Genomic DNA, 17,482 nt, shown 5'->3' with positions numbered 1-17,482 from the left:
AATTGGTTTGCTCTGTCACATCAAACACTTCACCTTCCTGCGCTGTTCCCTTCTAACTGCTGCTGTCCAAGCCTCGCCTTTGCCATTCCAAGCTCCATCCCAAGGCTAAGAACCTCAATAAAACTTTTCAGTCTGGTTTTCATCATACAGGTGACTTGAATAACAGTATTACTTTCCCCCTCCCCCCCTTTTCTTTTTTTTTTTTTTTTTTTTACATTTTTTCCTAATACCTCATCAGTGCCTTCCACATTATTTAAGTCACAACACAGTTTACAAACCCCACTCTGCTCACTATTAACATCAAAACAAATAAGCCAAGTTACCTCTGAGAATGCTGCATGTTGTTATCTGAGCCTTCAGGCAGAGGATCCTCCTCCAGAACTAAGTGGCCATTCCAGGGGTTAAGTAGCCCCAGGTGATGGCATGACCTTGATCCTCTGAACAGCTTGGGAAGCAAAGAGCGCTCCATGTTCTCAATGCTCGACATAAACTACACGCCTCAGAGGTCAGGAATAAAACTTTATTGTTTTCAGATTTCTTATCTGCGTTCAACTAATCAGTTATCTGTCAAAAAGATGTTTAACATGAAGAGGCCAATTGCTCCTAGCTTCTTGTAACAGTAATCAATTAGAAAGTGGCGGCAGCACAAGTTTCACTGGAATCAATCCAGGCACCACATAGATTTGTGGCAGGAAAGCAGAAAGGAGTTTGGTTTGCAAACCAAACAGAACAGTTCTCAAAGTGATTTGATAAAAAAAGACAAAAAGGGGAGAGAAGCTCAGATTAACATACACAGAAAGAGGTACCACGAAGCAGATCAACCAGCTGATGTCTGCGCCGGTTATTGCGTCACCTTCCCTTGTCTAAATTGTCAATTCCTCCATCCATCTGACACGCACCTTGCATGGAAAATTCCCACAACAACAATCCAATCATTTTAAACAGTTCTTCTGTTGCCACCCCTATTAACTCTGATGCCTAAAAATGGAGAAACAATGCAGAGTCAAGACACCCGGTGCAGAAGAGTTAAGGCAGCTAGAACAAACTGCTGTTTCAGCTTCCAGCTACAGACTGAGTGAAAACCCAAACATTGCTGGTAGAAACTTCCAAATACTTTATTTAGGAACAGTTCTGCCCATGTGCTGTGTGGTGGCTTTTTTTCCTGTTTAAATGATCACAATTATGGAATTATCTGCATTGTGAAAGTGCCTATCACCATAGCACCTGGGCGCTTTATAAAAAAAGCTGTCTGGCATGACAGAGAAGATCTATCACTCAAGAACCTACCGGGCTCCTGTTGCTTATTCCTCATTTCAGGTTTATCTACTGACCAAGGATGTAGAAAAAGCAACAGATGAACTCCAGAAAAAGATCACCTTGTTTTCAGGCAAGGTTTAGATCAGAAACAATATGAACACTGAGAGACCCAACTTCCCATGAAGAGCAAGTCACTATTTCTAAAGCCACCCATGAAGCAAGTTTCCCAGGAAAAGCCTTGCAAGGATAGGTTCTATACTGTACTTATTTAACAAAATGTGTATCAATAATGAAGAATCAATCGTCCCAGAGTACAAACTCACGTTATACTCCACCACAACTGCGATAACCACTAACATTTGGAAAGGTGTTTGTTATCCTTATCAATAAGGAAAGAGGCTCTATTTTGTCATTTCTGAATATCACGTTTTTAAAAAATACAGAGACTTCTCTTTACATAACTATAGATGCTTCTCAGTGGGGACTGGGAGTGGAAAGGGAAGAGAAGTTAGCGCCCTTGGCTAGTGTTTCATAGCCTTTGTGCAGGCAGCTTCACCTTGCTGGTTTAGTTCTGCATCTACTTTTGCCTCCGTTTCCCCATCACACCCAGATTTCTAGACCAAAATACCAAATTACAGTGTCAAATCATGGGGCGGAGGGAGGAAACAAATTCTACCTATGCCCTGGTCCATGCTAAGATGTATACCAGCCCTGAACAGGCCACTGGTCACAAAGCAAGCTCCAACTTCCCCAAACAGAATGGAATTTCTCCGTGGTCCAGATTATTTTCAGCTATTTATAGTGTACGTATGTTTCCAAATAGGTTGTTTGTCTTTAATATACTGGGAGAGAATGTAAGTGCACAGACATATACACAGAACACAGGGAAGAAGATGGTAAAACCTCCCTCTGTCGGTTTCAGGTGCAGATATTTGTGTCCTAGAACCTCTTGGAGCTTCCCCATCAATACAAGATAAAACCTCTGCTCCTCTGGGGGTCCTGGTTAACTTTTGAATCCAAAGATGCCCTTTATATATCCTGTGAGGCCACTCTTGGCCTTCTGCTCCACCTTGTCCTCCAGAGGTGGGAAAGCAACATGATTAAGGGCCAGGTCAAAGAACAAGGGTTTGCATGGAATGGGCTGGAAGCCCGGCGGGAAGTGCACGAGGCTGACTTGCTTGCTGACAAGAGAAGGATCCAGACAGAAAGTCTCAAACCGTTCCGAGAGGGGCTGAAAGAAACCAATACAGAAATGCAAATTAAGCAGATGTCAAATCAAAGCTGACAAAGGTCAAACAAGCAAAGAGGATTAAGCAGCAACTAAAGTTCCTTGAGTGACATCTTGGGCCCTTGGAAATGATTCAAACCCCTGTCAAATCATTGCTGCAGGACCTCTGGAAAACCTTCCCACGTGCAGGGAGAAAGCTAAATTTAAAAAAAATGAAGATGCGACTATGGAAGCTGCAAACAGCTGCCTAGCTCCTACCAAAGGAGCCCCAGCCTGTCAGTCATCTTCAGGACTTGCAGAAGGAAACCAAGCCTAATAAAAATCTCTTAAATACACTAGTCACAACAGAACTCCAATCAGCACGACATTTTTTTGAATTGTAAGAGACACTCAGGCAACAGGTTAAAATATTCATTAAGAACGTTACTGGAATTTGCCTGAGCTCTCAGCTCTTACCTTGCCATCCTTGACCTGAGATGGAGACTCAGTCTCATGAGTATCATTTGCATCTGCAAAATTGAAGAAAAAGTGGTAAGAATAACAGGCTACATCCTGGCATAAAGTAAGACTGTCTCAGAAGTCAGCTGCCCTCAAAGCTGAGCTATGAACCTTACTTTCTGGGATATGTAAGACAGTATTTTCAGCAGAAGCAGCTTCCTTTCTAGACTAAAAGGATCACATATATTTATCCACAGCCATGACAGCTTTCCAGTGGAAAAAAAAAAAAAACAAAACATTTTCCAGAGCCTACACAGATCAGAGTGAAGAGGAAAAACAACTGGAACTTCGGAAATGAAATAAAAGGAATGAAATAGCTGCAGGGGCGTTATTGAAGAGACGTTAGAGCTCTAGTATAATTGTGCAACTCACCTAATATAGCTGCTGCTTGCAAGGAGTATTTCTCTGCATTGACTTGAGTGATCAGATCCTGAACATCAGGCAGCTCCTAGGTCATTAAAGAAAATTATTTGAGAGCCTGAAACATGTCGGAGTTTAAGAGTTAGGGCAAAGGTAAAACCTGACAAAGAAATTAAGTCCTAGTGCTGATAAGGCTTTTCAGAAGAGGAAAAGCTACAGCACAGTCCTTCAGGCACTACAGAAGTAGCATGACAGAAAGTGCAGATGTGAGAAAGTGTGGTAAATTGTTATGGAGTTGTTACAGCAAGTTGCAACTGTCAAGCAAGTGACCAGTTGAAGCATTTTCACATCACTAGGAAGTCTCTGCTATAGTGTGTCAAGCAGTCACACTTGTATCATCAAGCACACATACAAGCACTACTCCCTACTTAAAGATCAATCTTGAATTGTAATGGTCTGGCATCTAATTGACAATAAATACTGGGACAGAGCTTTTTCGTAAGCTTAAACTCCCGTCTACACACAGGATTGGGTTCCTACCTTCAAGCTGTTCGTATAAGCTCCAGCTCCTGACCGAACTTCGCGGGCATATTTCAGTACTCTTTCATACAAAACAAGAGCTTCGCTCCATTTCTTCACCAGGACATAGGACTGTGCAATGAAGAAACACCTGCAACAGTGAAGAGCGGCTCATTGACATGTGTGTCATCCATACCTTTTGCCAACTCAAATGCCTGATAAGAACAGATACTAATAAGAAGAACTGGCCAGTTTCCCCTTAGCATCCAGTCTTCATTTCACAAAAGGGCAGAGGAAACTACATCAAAGCCCTGTACAGCACATAGAGCTTTGGATTAATAACCTTTGAGGACGTAATGCCTGCTAAAGAAAACCTGGCTGTTTCTCAGTTACCTGTAAGCTTTGTACACAAGTGTCTTCAATCCAATCTCTTTTTGGAAATTCTTGTCCTCTTCTAGGCCAGGAAGCTGTGTCAGCTCCACGAGGTTCTGTGCAAAAGAGAATCCGAGGAACAAATTCAGGCGTTGTTTTCTTCTGGAATCTGCTAGAGTAAGAGAAAGCTGCCCCTTTTAACAAGTCAACAGTACACTCCCATGGAAATAGTTTCCAGTTTTCTAATTATTAGTATGCTAACCTAGTGAAGGCCACTCATTGAGACTTGTGCAAGTTTGCCTTCAGGACAGATTTCCTGACACAAACAGGAATTAGGACAAAGACTCCTCAGATTTCACATGAAGTAATTCTTTCATAAGGCATTTCCCTTTCCCATTCACAACTGTTTCAGCCACAGGCTCCCACAGTTAATAGAAAATTTATGTGAGAAATTGAGAAACTGCTTATGAAGAACAAGTACATTAGAAGTATTTTTAGTCGCTACTTTCTCTGACCAGCAGAAACTAAGGCAGCTATCAGGGTGACGCATAAAATAGTCATAAAACCTGTTTTAAAACTGCATTAGAGTGCACAACCAAGGGCGCCCATTTTCTGTTCACAACTAGAAGGGCTTTTTGTGTTTTATGTAGATGTTGAACATCTTCAACATGGTAACTGTAGGTACTCGGTTGCTCTTCAGACTTCACGGGCAGTTCATCTGCACTGCTATAGTTTCTACAATAACTTTTTGTGCAAAAGTTCTCCAGTTAGCATAATTAGTTTTGTTTTCCCAGCATTACCTGCAAGATGATATCGTAAAGACGGATCAGGTCCTGAGGCCGTGGTGTGCGCTTCCCATCCTCTTCCGACCGCTGCTGCTGCAGCAGTGCCTTCTGCAGAGACTTTGCCATGCTCTCGTTGCGCTTGATGGCCGTTGACAGCTTGATGTAAGTCAAATAACTAAAAAGATAAAAGATAAAATACTATTAGCAGACTGTCAGAACTACTCAGACATTACTCTTTGTTCTAAGATGATACTAGTAGGGGAAAAAAACATCTGAAAGGTCAACATGAGAGTCTTAAGTAAAGTATTTTCAAAGCTGCATGAATCAGATCCTCATCTGTACAGTCATCCTTTGAGATCTGAGAGGCACAGAACAAAAAACCCATAAAACAAAACCAAACAAAAATAAAATCTTGACATAAGAGCATGATTTCTTCACGCTAGTATAGGTAGCAATGTTTGCCTATTACCTGTGTAAGTACTGGATGTTGGACACCTTCCCAGAATCATTTTCCAGAGAGTGTTCCCGCTGCTTCTGCAGAAATTGGGGACAAAAGACTGCATGATTTATTTAAAACTGGCAGCTGAGGGAAGAAAACATCAGAAACAACTCAAGGTTTGGGTAAACCAGTGAAGTTATAACAGACTTCCAAGCAAAAGAATGAGGGCTTCTACGTTGCTATTCACCCTCCCCAGTTCTGAAGAGAATAAAATCAAAGGCGACAGACGTTTTTGCAGCTTTTTATTAAAGAAATCTCAGCCACTTTTACTGTTAAGGAAGTTGAAGATTAACACATCAGTCCCCAAAAAAATCTCTATTTTATTGAAAGTAGAAACACTGATGTTTGCTGCTTACCTGGTCTGGTTTCAGATCTTCCCGAACAGCCTGAATGGCATCTCTGCACTCACTGAGTAAAGATTCAAACAAACGTTCCTTTGTTTCCTCATTTTCTGCCTAAGAGCAAAAGAAAGTTAAGACAGGTATCTATTAGAAATGTTTGTATTTTGCATCCCATGGTGCAAGAATTAACTGAGAAGATCAAACAAAGTTTCTCCCCAGTTGTGGCTTGAAGACCCATGGGTAGCTAGCACTCCAGCCTGTACCTCTCTGGAATACGTTCTAACGGACAAACTGACAGAAATTGCGGCGAATGTGGTCAGTGCTGAGAACTGAGCAGCACTGAAGGCCTAACACACACAGAGCTCTGATCGCCTCATCCCTGCAAGAGCAGCTTTCCCAGCAACTCCCATCCTTTCCAGGATGGCACCCACATTGCTCCGACAACAACTGAGGTTGGACTGCACTGTGGGAAAGGCCCAGTAACAGAAGAGCTGAGCATTAGTGAACTGGCAAACTACCAATGCAGACTGCTCTTGTTACGCTGATTTAACTTTTCTCATGTGGTAAGAACATGTAGATGATTATCTTTCCTACACTCCCACTCTAGTGATGTTCACAGTGGCAATAATTCGCTTGTTTGAAGCATTTTTTAAAGCAACCCTGTATTTTACTAGCAGGATTGACCGAGTGCTTTTCTGCTGTCACCACAAGTTTTGTCAAAAAATTAAGCAGCTTTTGGCCTTCTGCCCCAAAAACAAAATTTGAAAACAACTTTTAAAAAACAAGTCGAAGCCTGATCTCTGCCTAATGTACTGGCATATCATGTACCCAATTAAACAATGCACCCCAAACCGAACTCAGCTTCCCTTCAGGTGACAGAGGAGGTAACTAGATGGGGATCGCAAGACTCTTACTGATTCAGTAAGAGAACACTGCCCAGAAACAAACCTCAACCTTAGCAATCAAAGGAGGGAGTAAAGTTTATCAGCACTCTGTTACACCACTTCCATGTCATGTAAAGCATAAGATGAACTTTGCTACAGCAAATTTGCAATTGACCAAATGAATAAAAATCTGTCTAAAGACATGCTCATTTGTTTCTCTTCAGTAGAGCTCTACAGTCTCTGCCTCTCCTCTTCTCAGGTTTGCAAATCCATTAAGGAATGTTATTTTTACTCCCTCACAAAGCCTCAGGTATCTTGACCCAAGATGAAGGTGTTTTCGGGGGTTTGGGGTTGGGTTTTTTTTGTGATTTGCTGCAAGAATTTTTCAGGTGGGACAAACTACTGAGAATAACCAGAGACGAGTCTGACGGCATTCTCAACCTCGCCCAGAGGAGCGCAGCAATTTCACTGTATGCACAAAAATGAAAACAGACACAGCTAGATCATCAGTCAAGCACAAACAGGGAAAGGGCTGGGCCGTGCAGTGAGACAAAGGCTTTCCTTTCTAAGCAAAAACTCCTAAGGTTAAACTGATTCCACATGTAAATACACATACGTTCTGATTTGGGAGATGTATCTTAGTTTTATGATGTGATAAGTGCTACAGCTGGTGATTCAAGTGCCCTGATAGAACAACACAGGTTCATCTTAAAGGGATCCAGGGAACTGAACCCACCTCTCAAAGTCTAGGAGTGCTCACTTCTAATTTTTCCTTTGTTCTAAAACTTGGCATATCATCTCTGAAATTTATTACCACCCATTTTTGCCACAGACCTAGTTACCAGAGATGACCACAGAATCCTTGAGACAATACCAGACAGAAGCACACTTCTGTCGCTCTTCCCTTTAGCCTTCTCACTTCTACCTGGTTAGAGTCAATGAGCCCTTGAAGTCATGTATTCGAGTCTACAAAAAGGCTGACATAAATAATTTTAAACTTGGATTCATATTTCAGTTTGGCTTATTTATTCTGTTTCACCCGCAACCAACAAGACACTGAAAGCAATGATATAATCGTGGTGAGAATCTCCATTTTTACACAAGACACACATTTGTGTTTGCTTCTAATCAAGCCCTGAAGAGCGGTGCTGTTATGTTAGGGTTTCAACTTAGTGAAGACTAGCAGAAAGGTGCCAAAGATCCCAGGAACCACAATGCATTTAGCTGAAGCTGGACTGCCCATCACAGCTGACACAGCAACTGCACAATTGCTTCCAAAAGGCCAAGTTTTAGCCCTTTGGGAATGTAAATACTGCTGCTGCGCGCTCAGCGCTCACCATTACTAGTTGTGATCCGGTACCACAAAACTCCTCTGTTTAGTCAGAGCTTCCAAGGAACACAAAGCAAGATGAAAACCAATTCAGATCATTGTTCTGCCGCTGCTTTATGGAACAAAGAAGGCAACCAAACCAAAAAGGCCCAAGTGCTAGCCTGGCAGGATGGAAATTAAATGAGGGAACGTTGAACTCTAATCTGCACTTCCACCTGCTGGCCATACTCATGTACTACCTACAAAAAAATAAATTCAGCAACATACAATTCATGACATTACAAGACTGGTTAACGCTAACATTTCCTAGCCAGCCATATCCTGCGTATCCTACTCGCGGTATATCTTCTCAACACTATCTCCTGCTCTTGACACTTGCCTTATACTTTTGCCGAGTTTTAATTTTGTCATTCAAATTGCTATTTATCCTCATTATTCTCCTGGTGATAAATGTTTTTTGATGATGCAAAAAGCCCATCTTCAGTAGCAACAATTGTTACTAAAAATCCTTTCACTGCCTTTTCAAACAGCAAGGGTGCCATACACAGCCATTGGGAAGCAGAATACACCACCTGAGCAACATTTCCAAGGAAAAAGCTCCATGTGGAAAACTTGGCTGCAATACTGAAGTCATGCATAGTGCGTGCCACTGCAAGCATTTCAGAACTGTTACATTTGAAATTAATTTACATCCTGACGTTTAGTAATCCTCTACCGCTTTTGAGGATTTGCATAAGTCAAGACGAGAATGCTATAAAACTCATAGCACCTGCTTCACCTGGCAAATTGCTTTTTGCTCCTGAAAAAAGGTGATGGATGCGTATCTTTTTTCCTTTTGGTTGCTCTGAAGTCAGATCATTTGAGCAAGATACTTAAAGAAATGAGAACAGTAATTCAAAACCAATTACTCTTAAAATTGTAACCTTCACTTCCAAATGACTTACAAATAATCACGGTTATCACCCTGCCACTGAGAAATAGCACTTCTGGGCAGAACAGAGCGTTCAAAAGAGCAGTAATACTCAGAACAGACCTGCCAAGCTACCACTTAGCAGACTGTGGGTACTATCCCCAACTGACACTTCAGCTTTGGGTTACAGTCAATACTCACACTTTAACTTTTAGCCTTCCAACCCCAAGTTTGAGAAAAAGTATTATTTAAAAGCTTTTAGTCCAGGTATCGTGTATCATCTCGCACACTGAAGGAAAGGGGATAGTTAGAACATCAGCACCGGAGATGGCTTCTAGGTTACCTGAGCAATTGCTGCTTCATTGTCGGCCAGTCCCAGCAAGAAGATCCTCACTTTGTCTATCTTCACCGGAACAGTTCTTCCTCTCCACTCCACCTCGCTCATCGTGGCTGCCTGCTTTGCTCGAGTTTGGGTAATCAGCGCCTGTAGAGAACAGACTGAACTTAGGAGCTTGAAGTTCACGGTATCCAAAAATCGAACCTTTCAAATTCATATTAGAGTTGACTATTTTGAAATCAAAGGGCTTTTTAGGGAAGTGTGGTTTCCCCACAGAGTCCAGGCTTGCTTATTCTCTTCTCATACAGTTAATTTCTTCAATGGTATGCTGCAGTAATATTTACGCTTAACAGAGTGATGATGAAAGTTTCAACTTGAAGCAAGCAAATAAGTTACCTCCAGTTTTTCTGCAAGAAGACCTTCAGTGCCACCAGACCTCAGCCTCATCTGCATCAACTCATTCATAGCAGACTGGTCACCTGAGAGAATTAACAAATCAAGATCATATTTCCACCTGAGTTCACAAATTATTTTGATATAAAAAAGTTAATCAATAGATTTTATACTGGCAATCTGGGGACAAAGGGGATAAATTTGCAATTTCGTTTTGACTTCATAAGCAAACTACTGCAAACCAGTATTTTGTCTTTTTACACAAAACCACATGCACTGTTGCGAAATGAGAACATTTCTCCACTGCTAAAATGCCCTAGAATGTGTGCAGAATTTGCCCAAAATATTACGGACTCACTCCAGTGTCACTTAGACCAGTATTTAACTATCAAGTCAATATTCCCTTCCTGTGAACAAGCCTTGCTCTTCGCTGGAGCTGAGGTACCCCCCCTCTTCCTTACCAATATTATAGGCACAGTAGCGAATGTTGGGCGAGATCTCTTCCACACGCTGGTTATACAGTACAGCTTGTTCTTCTGTGAAGGCATTGGCCAGTTTTTCATATATGGTCCTATAGCGAATAATACATATTAACACTGCAGTATGTATCATTTTGTGAGATGCTATCTTAAGGGAAGAGTTTGTCTCTCTAAACTGGAGCATGCTACTTCTTCAGTAGTACCTTCCAGTTAAGTGCATAATTAACTCAACAACTCATAGAGTTGCTGTACATACAGTCTATACGCTTATTAGACTGACCCAACATTACTTACTAAATGAAGCTGTTGAAGTGGGGAAACTCACTTGCATTTGTTGAAAGCCTCCATTGCTGCCTTCCACTCCTGGTGTTCAAAACGAAGCATTCCCGTGAGGTAAGCCATGTACGCCTACGGACAGCGCAAGGGCAAGTTAATTTCCCCAAAACCACCAGCCCAGTTTGTACAACATTTAGAATGAAGGCTGCTGTGATGCCTACAGTAAGTGACTAAGCCTTGCCGTTTTCATTTGGTCTTCCCATGGAAGACAACTGATTTAGATTATGGGTTACTAGCTACCTACCTTTTTTTTCTTTTACCCGACATTGCTACATTTCTAAGGAGATGAAAGCAAAGATGTTTCTTGCTTGTTACGCAATCAACACAGCCCGCTGATGTCACAAAACTTTTTTTTTTTCCAGCAAAAAGCTACAAAATGGCAGTTTTAATTAACTGAGTACCACTACAGCCCCTTGTTCAGAGAGACTAGTGTCTTAATGCTTTCTGCGTTCCAGGAACCGAACCCACAAGGGTTGTGTTCTAGGTGGCTACTTTAGGATATTAAAAAATAGACAACTCAATACATAAGCATAGTTTCTTAGGCTGTGTTGCATCACCTTAGTATCCATCAATTCTTTTTGCTTTTATTAGATGTACTGCTCTTTAAAGCAAGGATAATCACTCGATACACTTAAAAAACTTCTGAACGCCAGGTCCTTGTCTTGGCTGGTGCCACCAGTTATTTATGCAATTCCAGCAGCTGCACTAACAGTGAGTCCAAGCTATTCAATAGGAGACATTATCCAGTTTGAGAATTGGTCAGTTTTGATTATCTATTGCTAGATGAGATTAATCTTTTCACCCAAAATCCAAAGGTTTCTTGTTCAGCTTTTGCTGTAAGACAAAATCAAAGAATCAGTGGTTACCTGAGCTTCCAGCTTTGTTTTGGCATCCACTCTGTTACTTTCACACAGCCGCTCCAGCTCCTCAGCATGTTTCACAGCTTTGCGCAGGCGAGACAGCAAGTGAAATCGTTTGCGAGGCTCTGTGTTTGCTTCCTGTTTCAGCTGCATGGCATAACTCCAGGCTCTCTCTGCATCCATCAGAATCAACAGCAAATACCTACGGGACAGAGGAAGATGGATGAAAAAATAACGACATTCAAACAAGTATTACCACGTCACCACTAGTTCTTTTCCACGTGATCTGCAAAGTTTGGTAACAAAAGTTCAGCTTGGTTAATAAGAGGTAGATGCTTTCATTTCTTAACATTCTAAGCACACAAAGTCATACTATTCATGTTTCCTACTGTATTTCTCACTACAGAAAGGCAATTACCCAACTGAGGAAGAAAATTCATTATCATTCTGGAGCACCACTGACATTGCGAAGACAAAGGGATTTACAATTTTATGTTGCCCTTCAAACTGGTTCAATACGGGCAAACATGTCTGTTTTCCCACCAGCTAATTCTATAATAATTAATGCTAGAATGTATCTGGCTTCTTAACAAGACAGGTGAAGACAGTATCATGTTTTCTTTCCCCCACAAGAAAAGACAAGACAGCAGACACTTCAAGTGTTTCTAAAAGATGGGAAATGACCCCAAGATCCTGGCTATTCTTCACATATTCTATCAGACAAGCATTCTGACAAATTTTTTAAAATGTAAGTAAAATTTGCAATCCAATATTTCTGTTCAAAGGGAAGGGATTATGTCTCCAACCACAACCTTGCTGGCTACACCATTTACATTATCAGCATTCACATGGCTACTGTGCAACAGATCTCAATAAGCATTTCTTCTTTAATATCAAATTTACTGATTATGAAAAGAAGCCATTTTAGCAACTGAGGGAAGAGAAGGAACTGGCTGCTGCTGCTCATTCTTCTCCCACTTGTTCACATGATGAAGCAGGATCTGAGCAGTGCCTCTTCCCCCCACGCATTGCAGCCTGAACTTTTATCTTTTATTAATAATAACACACATCTCTGAAAAGAAACGTTTCTGAATATATTGTACAGAACAGTTTTCCACCGCATCCACATGAAAATAAATTACTGAAATGAAAGAAATTATCCACTAATACACTGAATGCTCGATTCCATCCAGTACCTGTTGTCTGAGAGAATCTCTTCAGTTACTTTCTTCCCAGTGAACTTGTGCCTGTTCCCCATCTTGAAGTTGAGAGTTTTTCGGAGCCGCCTTAGCCTGCGGGAGCAATAACCCCTAGAATACAAGAAAGGTAAGACGACATGCAATAATTCCTGATCCTGAAAAATCAGAATTATGTTCTCCCTACTGTCTAATTGCTTTACGTATGTTTATCGAACACTCAGTTCTGGAAGAGTATAGTGATTATCAGTGAGGTCTTAACAAACAAGCTCTCAAAGGGCAACAGAGAAACAAGAGCCAGTCTGTATCCTCCTAAATGGCGCAGCCACAGAACATTATGTCTAATGAATTAAAAAATTGTACATTGCTTCATATGAAGCAATCTGTCAAGGGGTATTTACTTGGCAGATCATTTTTGTTGCCTGCTACAGTGGGTTTACATTTTAAATAAAGTAAGCAAGTCACAGGAGTAACTCAAGCCATCCACACAGCTTACTAACCTGTACCTCTGGAAGTCTCCATGTCGCAAACCGTGCTGCTGCTGAGACTCCTTCACAATCTGAAGGACTGCGATTTGTGTTAAGGCAGATTGACAGTACAGTCTGTTACCAGTTCTTTATTCTACGCCAAAATAACGGAAGGGAACTCTACAGGTTCCACTAAGCAAATACACTTTGAACAGAGGGGTACCCAAAAACCTCCTAAAAATGCACAGCTGAGAGAACCGATGGTCCTAAAACACATCATGATTCCACTGCTTACTTCAGAGCTTTATGACTGCCATCAAGGCCAGGATTAAGACATACCACAAGCACCTCCTCTTACGGACAACCACAAGAGCTCATTTCAGGATAATAAGCTATGCCAACAGACACATCTAGGCTAATATAACTGACTTCCCTAGCTATGCTACACTACCCCCCCAGTCACACTTGTGACACAGTTTTCTTGGCAAAACTGAAATAGAGGGAAGCTTTCCTGCCCTTAAACGTTCCATCTCTCAGGGAAAGGACAGAAGTACACTGAGCAGAATCACCGCGACCTTTCTGACACAGATTCCACAAACAAACTCGTTTCTGAATACAGAGAACCTCATAAAAAGACCTTCTGGGAAGTATTCAGGGGGCTTATTTTCTACTCAATTTTTCAACACATTTCTAGTCTTACTGTACGTCACCTTAAGAAGTACTCCGTGACAGAATGCACTGGCCTGTGACTTGCAACAGCATCACTCCATGATTTCATATTCGCTGATTTACAAGCATCCTGTACTTAGTTACGCTATCAAATAAAATCATGCCGTATTCTAGTAAATTTGATGATGTTAATCAGTCAGTTTACAAGGCAGATTATTTTATGAAATAAAATCTCCGTCATAAAGAAGAAATCTCTGTGCTATATATACTTATATCCCAAAATTTCCCTTTTAAGCTTTAACAATAAGCCATAAAAAACACAGAAACAAAGCCTGACTTACAATGACCCCATCAAAAGAAACACTATTACTACAGCTAGAGAAAAACAAGCCACCAGACTTTTAAAGTCTAAAACAGCAGATCTCTATCAAAGTGTTTTCTTATAATTACACCTAAAAGAAAATCTCTTTCATTTAAGTATTAAGAACCTGCATCAATAGTTATTACACTGAGTTAGTTTGCATCTGTGGAACAAATAAGCCAAACCCTAAGCAGGGCACACACTCCTCATCCTCACTGTCTACCTAAGACTTTTTTCAGACTATCTTTCAGCCTGTGCACTGAATTTATAACCCCCATTTTATTTACCCTTTCGCTGATTAAGATATTCCTAAAGTTACCAGGGTGATTACCATACCTCCATCTTACGCTGCAGTTATTAACTTTACAACACCTGCCATATGCTAAATGGAAAACTGCACCCTTATTTCATTTGGGTTTTCCTCTCACCCAGAAGATAAAACTCAGCTCTATCACAGCTGTGCAGCTGGACTAGTTTCACATGGAAGTTTCACACACAAAAATGCCATGAGCTTTACATGCCACATCAGATTTCAGAAGTGCTAAATCTGGAAGAGCCAGTCTGCTATCTCTGCGTACCTGTTAGATTTATTCTATCCGCTATTGCCCGCTTCAAGCATTAATATTACCACCAGATTACCAACAGCCTGCTCTTATCTACAGTGCGCAGCCTAGCACAGACTTCTGCTTTGAAGGCTGACGACAGCTGTCATGCGGTTCGGAAAGAGAAACTGCAAAGGTAAAGAACAAATCCATGATTCAGAGATGCAAAGCTGGCTCCCCAACTTCATTCAAATCAAACCCTCACCACCAGGGATGGTGCAGATGCCTCCGGGTTAGCCCAGGCCATCACACTGACACTCTCTCAGGCCAGCATCACCCAAGACCCCCGGGGCCCCAACACCAAGGCTTACAGACCACTCTCCTACCAGCATCACCCAGGACCCCAATCCCATGGCTCACAGCCTGCTCTCACACCAGCATTGCCTGGGAGCCCCAAGCCCAGGGCTCACAGCCTGCTCTGAGGCGAGCATCGCCTGGGACCCCCGGGGCCCCGACCGCAGGGCTCACAGCCCGGCTCCCACCTGAGGCTCGGATCAGTGCGGCCTGGGCGGGCCCGCCGCCCTCAGCAACACCTCTGCACAGTGCACAGGGCAGGGGAGCCTCCGCCGTCCCGCCCGGCCCTCTCCCGCGGGGAAGCAAAGGCGGCCGTGCCCGCCCGCCCAGGGCCTGCCAGCCCCCGCGCTCCCCACAGCGGCCGCCACGTCCCCCCGCCGCCCACGGGGCCGGGCCTGCCACGTCCCCCCCGCCGCCACCGCGGCGCAGGATGCTCTCCAGGCCCAGGCTGTCGCCGAGGCTGCCAGCCTGCGGTCCCGTCGGCCTCTCGTTCTCCTTGTTCTCCTCCGCGCTGCCTCCTCCTCCTCCTCCTCCTCCGCGGCCGCAGCCGGCGCCCTGCCGCTCCGCCGCCATCTTGCGCCCGGGCCGCCGCCGCCGCGGTGCATCTTGGGCCGGGGGAGGAGAAGCACGCGCCAAGGCCATGGCGAGCGCGGCCGCCGCGGGGGCAGACGGGATAGAGGAGGACCAGCGGCAGGATGGGGTGGGCGAGCTGGCCCGCAGGAGTGGCGACCCGGGGATGTGAGCCCGTACCCGGCGCTCACAGGGTTCGGGTACATCCGTCCCCGGCTGGATCGGGCGGTCCTGACTCCTACATCCAACCCGGGCTGACGCCCCCCAGCCCCTAAATCAGCCCCCAGGATCGGGCCCCTAGCCCTGTCCCCCTCTTCTGCCCCAGGGTCACACCCCCCCACCCCCCCCCAAGCCCTGACCCCTTCATTCACCTCAGGGCTAACCCCCCAGCCCCCAATTCAGCCCCCAGGATCGAGCCCTCCAGCCCCATTCCCCTCCCTGCTCTAGGGTCACCCCCCCAGCCCTGACCCCCAGCCCCCAGAATCAGCCCCCACCATCGGGCCCTCAGCACCATCCCCTCTTCTGCCCCATGGTCACCCTCCAGCCCTGTCCCCCTCACCCATCTGGGGCTGACCCCCTCCCAGCCCCCAAATCAGCCCCCAGGATCAGGCCCCCAGCCCCGTCCCCCTCCTCTGCCCCAGGGCTGATGGCCCAGGGTCACCACCAGCCCTAGGACCAGCCTCCCCCCGCCCAGCCCTGTCCCTCTCACCCACCCAGGGCTGACCCCCACAGGCCCCCCATATATCTGCTCAGCCCCTAGCTAACGGGCTGGCTCTGATCTCAGAGCTCTCCTTCCCTCCCGTGGACACAAAAGCTCCAAGGGGAAAAAGAAAACCCAAGTCCTCAAGCTGCAGCTTTCCAACACAAATGTTTTAAGCTGTTTCTGTGTGCTTTTGGTTTCCACCGCACCTCCCAGGGATCCATTCCCTATCGAAACCAAACTGCGTTTCAGGACGATGCTCAATCCAAGCAGAGACATGGCAATCGAAGCATGTTTTACACCAGCGACTGCTCCTCTCTCGTGGCCCTGGTGGTTCAGACAGGCTTGGATGAGGCTGGCACTGCAGCACCCGCGTTCAGATGCCCCAACACAAACACGTGCATGTTGCACACCAAGGGACCCACTCCAGCAGCGGAACGGGCGCCAGGTTCAGCAGGGGCACGTTTCTGCCATGCCACCTTCCTTGTACGCTGGCACGAAGCTTTGCTGCTCCTCTGGACTCTGTAAGTGGGAGGATAAAACTGTCAGCTGCTGGCTGGGTGCGTGGATTCCTGCTACAGGGCTGGCTCTCCTCCTCCCCAGGGCAGAGGGAGAGGAGGACAACACAAACCTGCAACATGGCATCCGGCAGAGCCTCTGGTGGGAGCCTTGCAGTGAGGTGGTGGGTCTGAGCTGCCTTTGGTGTGGCGGGGAGAGCTGCGGACAATAAATCCACTGAGGGTTACCCCGCTCCAGAGACTCACACCACGCATGGACCATCCCTGTGCCACCAGCCCCTGAAGCCTGTGAGGGTTGGTAGCCTTACACCATGCCTTTTGCATTTGGCCACCCTTGGAGGCCAGATCCTGCCCAAATAACCCGTTTATGTCTCAGGCCATTTTATTTTGCGGTTTCTAGATGGGGGATCCTGCTATTGATCTTTGCATGCAATACTGCGGGTTGCGAGTTACCCCAGCGTTTAGGAAGAAACTGGGTGTTTTCCTTCGTGTTTTTTAATAGCCTCACTGCAGCATGAGGGTAGACCTGGCCTCTCTGTGAGCTGGCCGCAGCTCAAGGGAGACCAAAGGCACGACCAGTGTCCATAAAACCAACTGCCAGTGCCCTGCTGTGGGTGTCTGAGGGCACAGGGAGCTGGGGCAGCTCCCGAAGGGTAAAAACACCCTGCAGCTGGGCTTCCCCCCATCAGCCTTACAACATCCACACTGCAGCTGGGG

General features: G+C 44.7%; 1 protein-coding gene across 1 annotated transcript; it reads right to left on the bottom strand.

The window, feature by feature from the left end:
* Window positions 1–506: 506 nt before the first annotated feature.
* SRP68 (signal recognition particle 68) lies at window positions 507–15,584 on the bottom strand. The gene is made up of 16 exons (XM_074607517.1): window positions 15,412–15,584; window positions 13,085–13,151; window positions 12,585–12,698; window positions 11,395–11,590; window positions 10,518–10,600; window positions 10,175–10,284; window positions 9,717–9,799; window positions 9,327–9,467; window positions 5,875–5,973; window positions 5,489–5,553; window positions 5,035–5,194; window positions 4,256–4,350; window positions 3,884–4,013; window positions 3,356–3,431; window positions 2,942–2,994; window positions 507–2,488 (listed from the first exon to the last, which is right to left on the bottom strand). The coding sequence occupies exons 1-16, from the start codon at window positions 15,548–15,550 to the stop codon at window positions 2,261–2,263; spliced, it is 1,839 nt and encodes a 612-aa protein (XP_074463618.1). The 5' UTR covers window positions 15,551–15,584; the 3' UTR covers window positions 507–2,260.
* Window positions 15,585–17,482: the final 1,898 nt, after the last annotated feature.

Source organism: Larus michahellis, chromosome 14 (genome assembly GCF_964199755.1).
Source record: "Larus michahellis chromosome 14, bLarMic1.1, whole genome shotgun sequence".
NCBI lineage: Eukaryota > Metazoa > Chordata > Aves > Charadriiformes > Laridae > Larus > Larus michahellis.
This window is presented reverse-complemented; position numbering and strand designations above follow the sequence as displayed.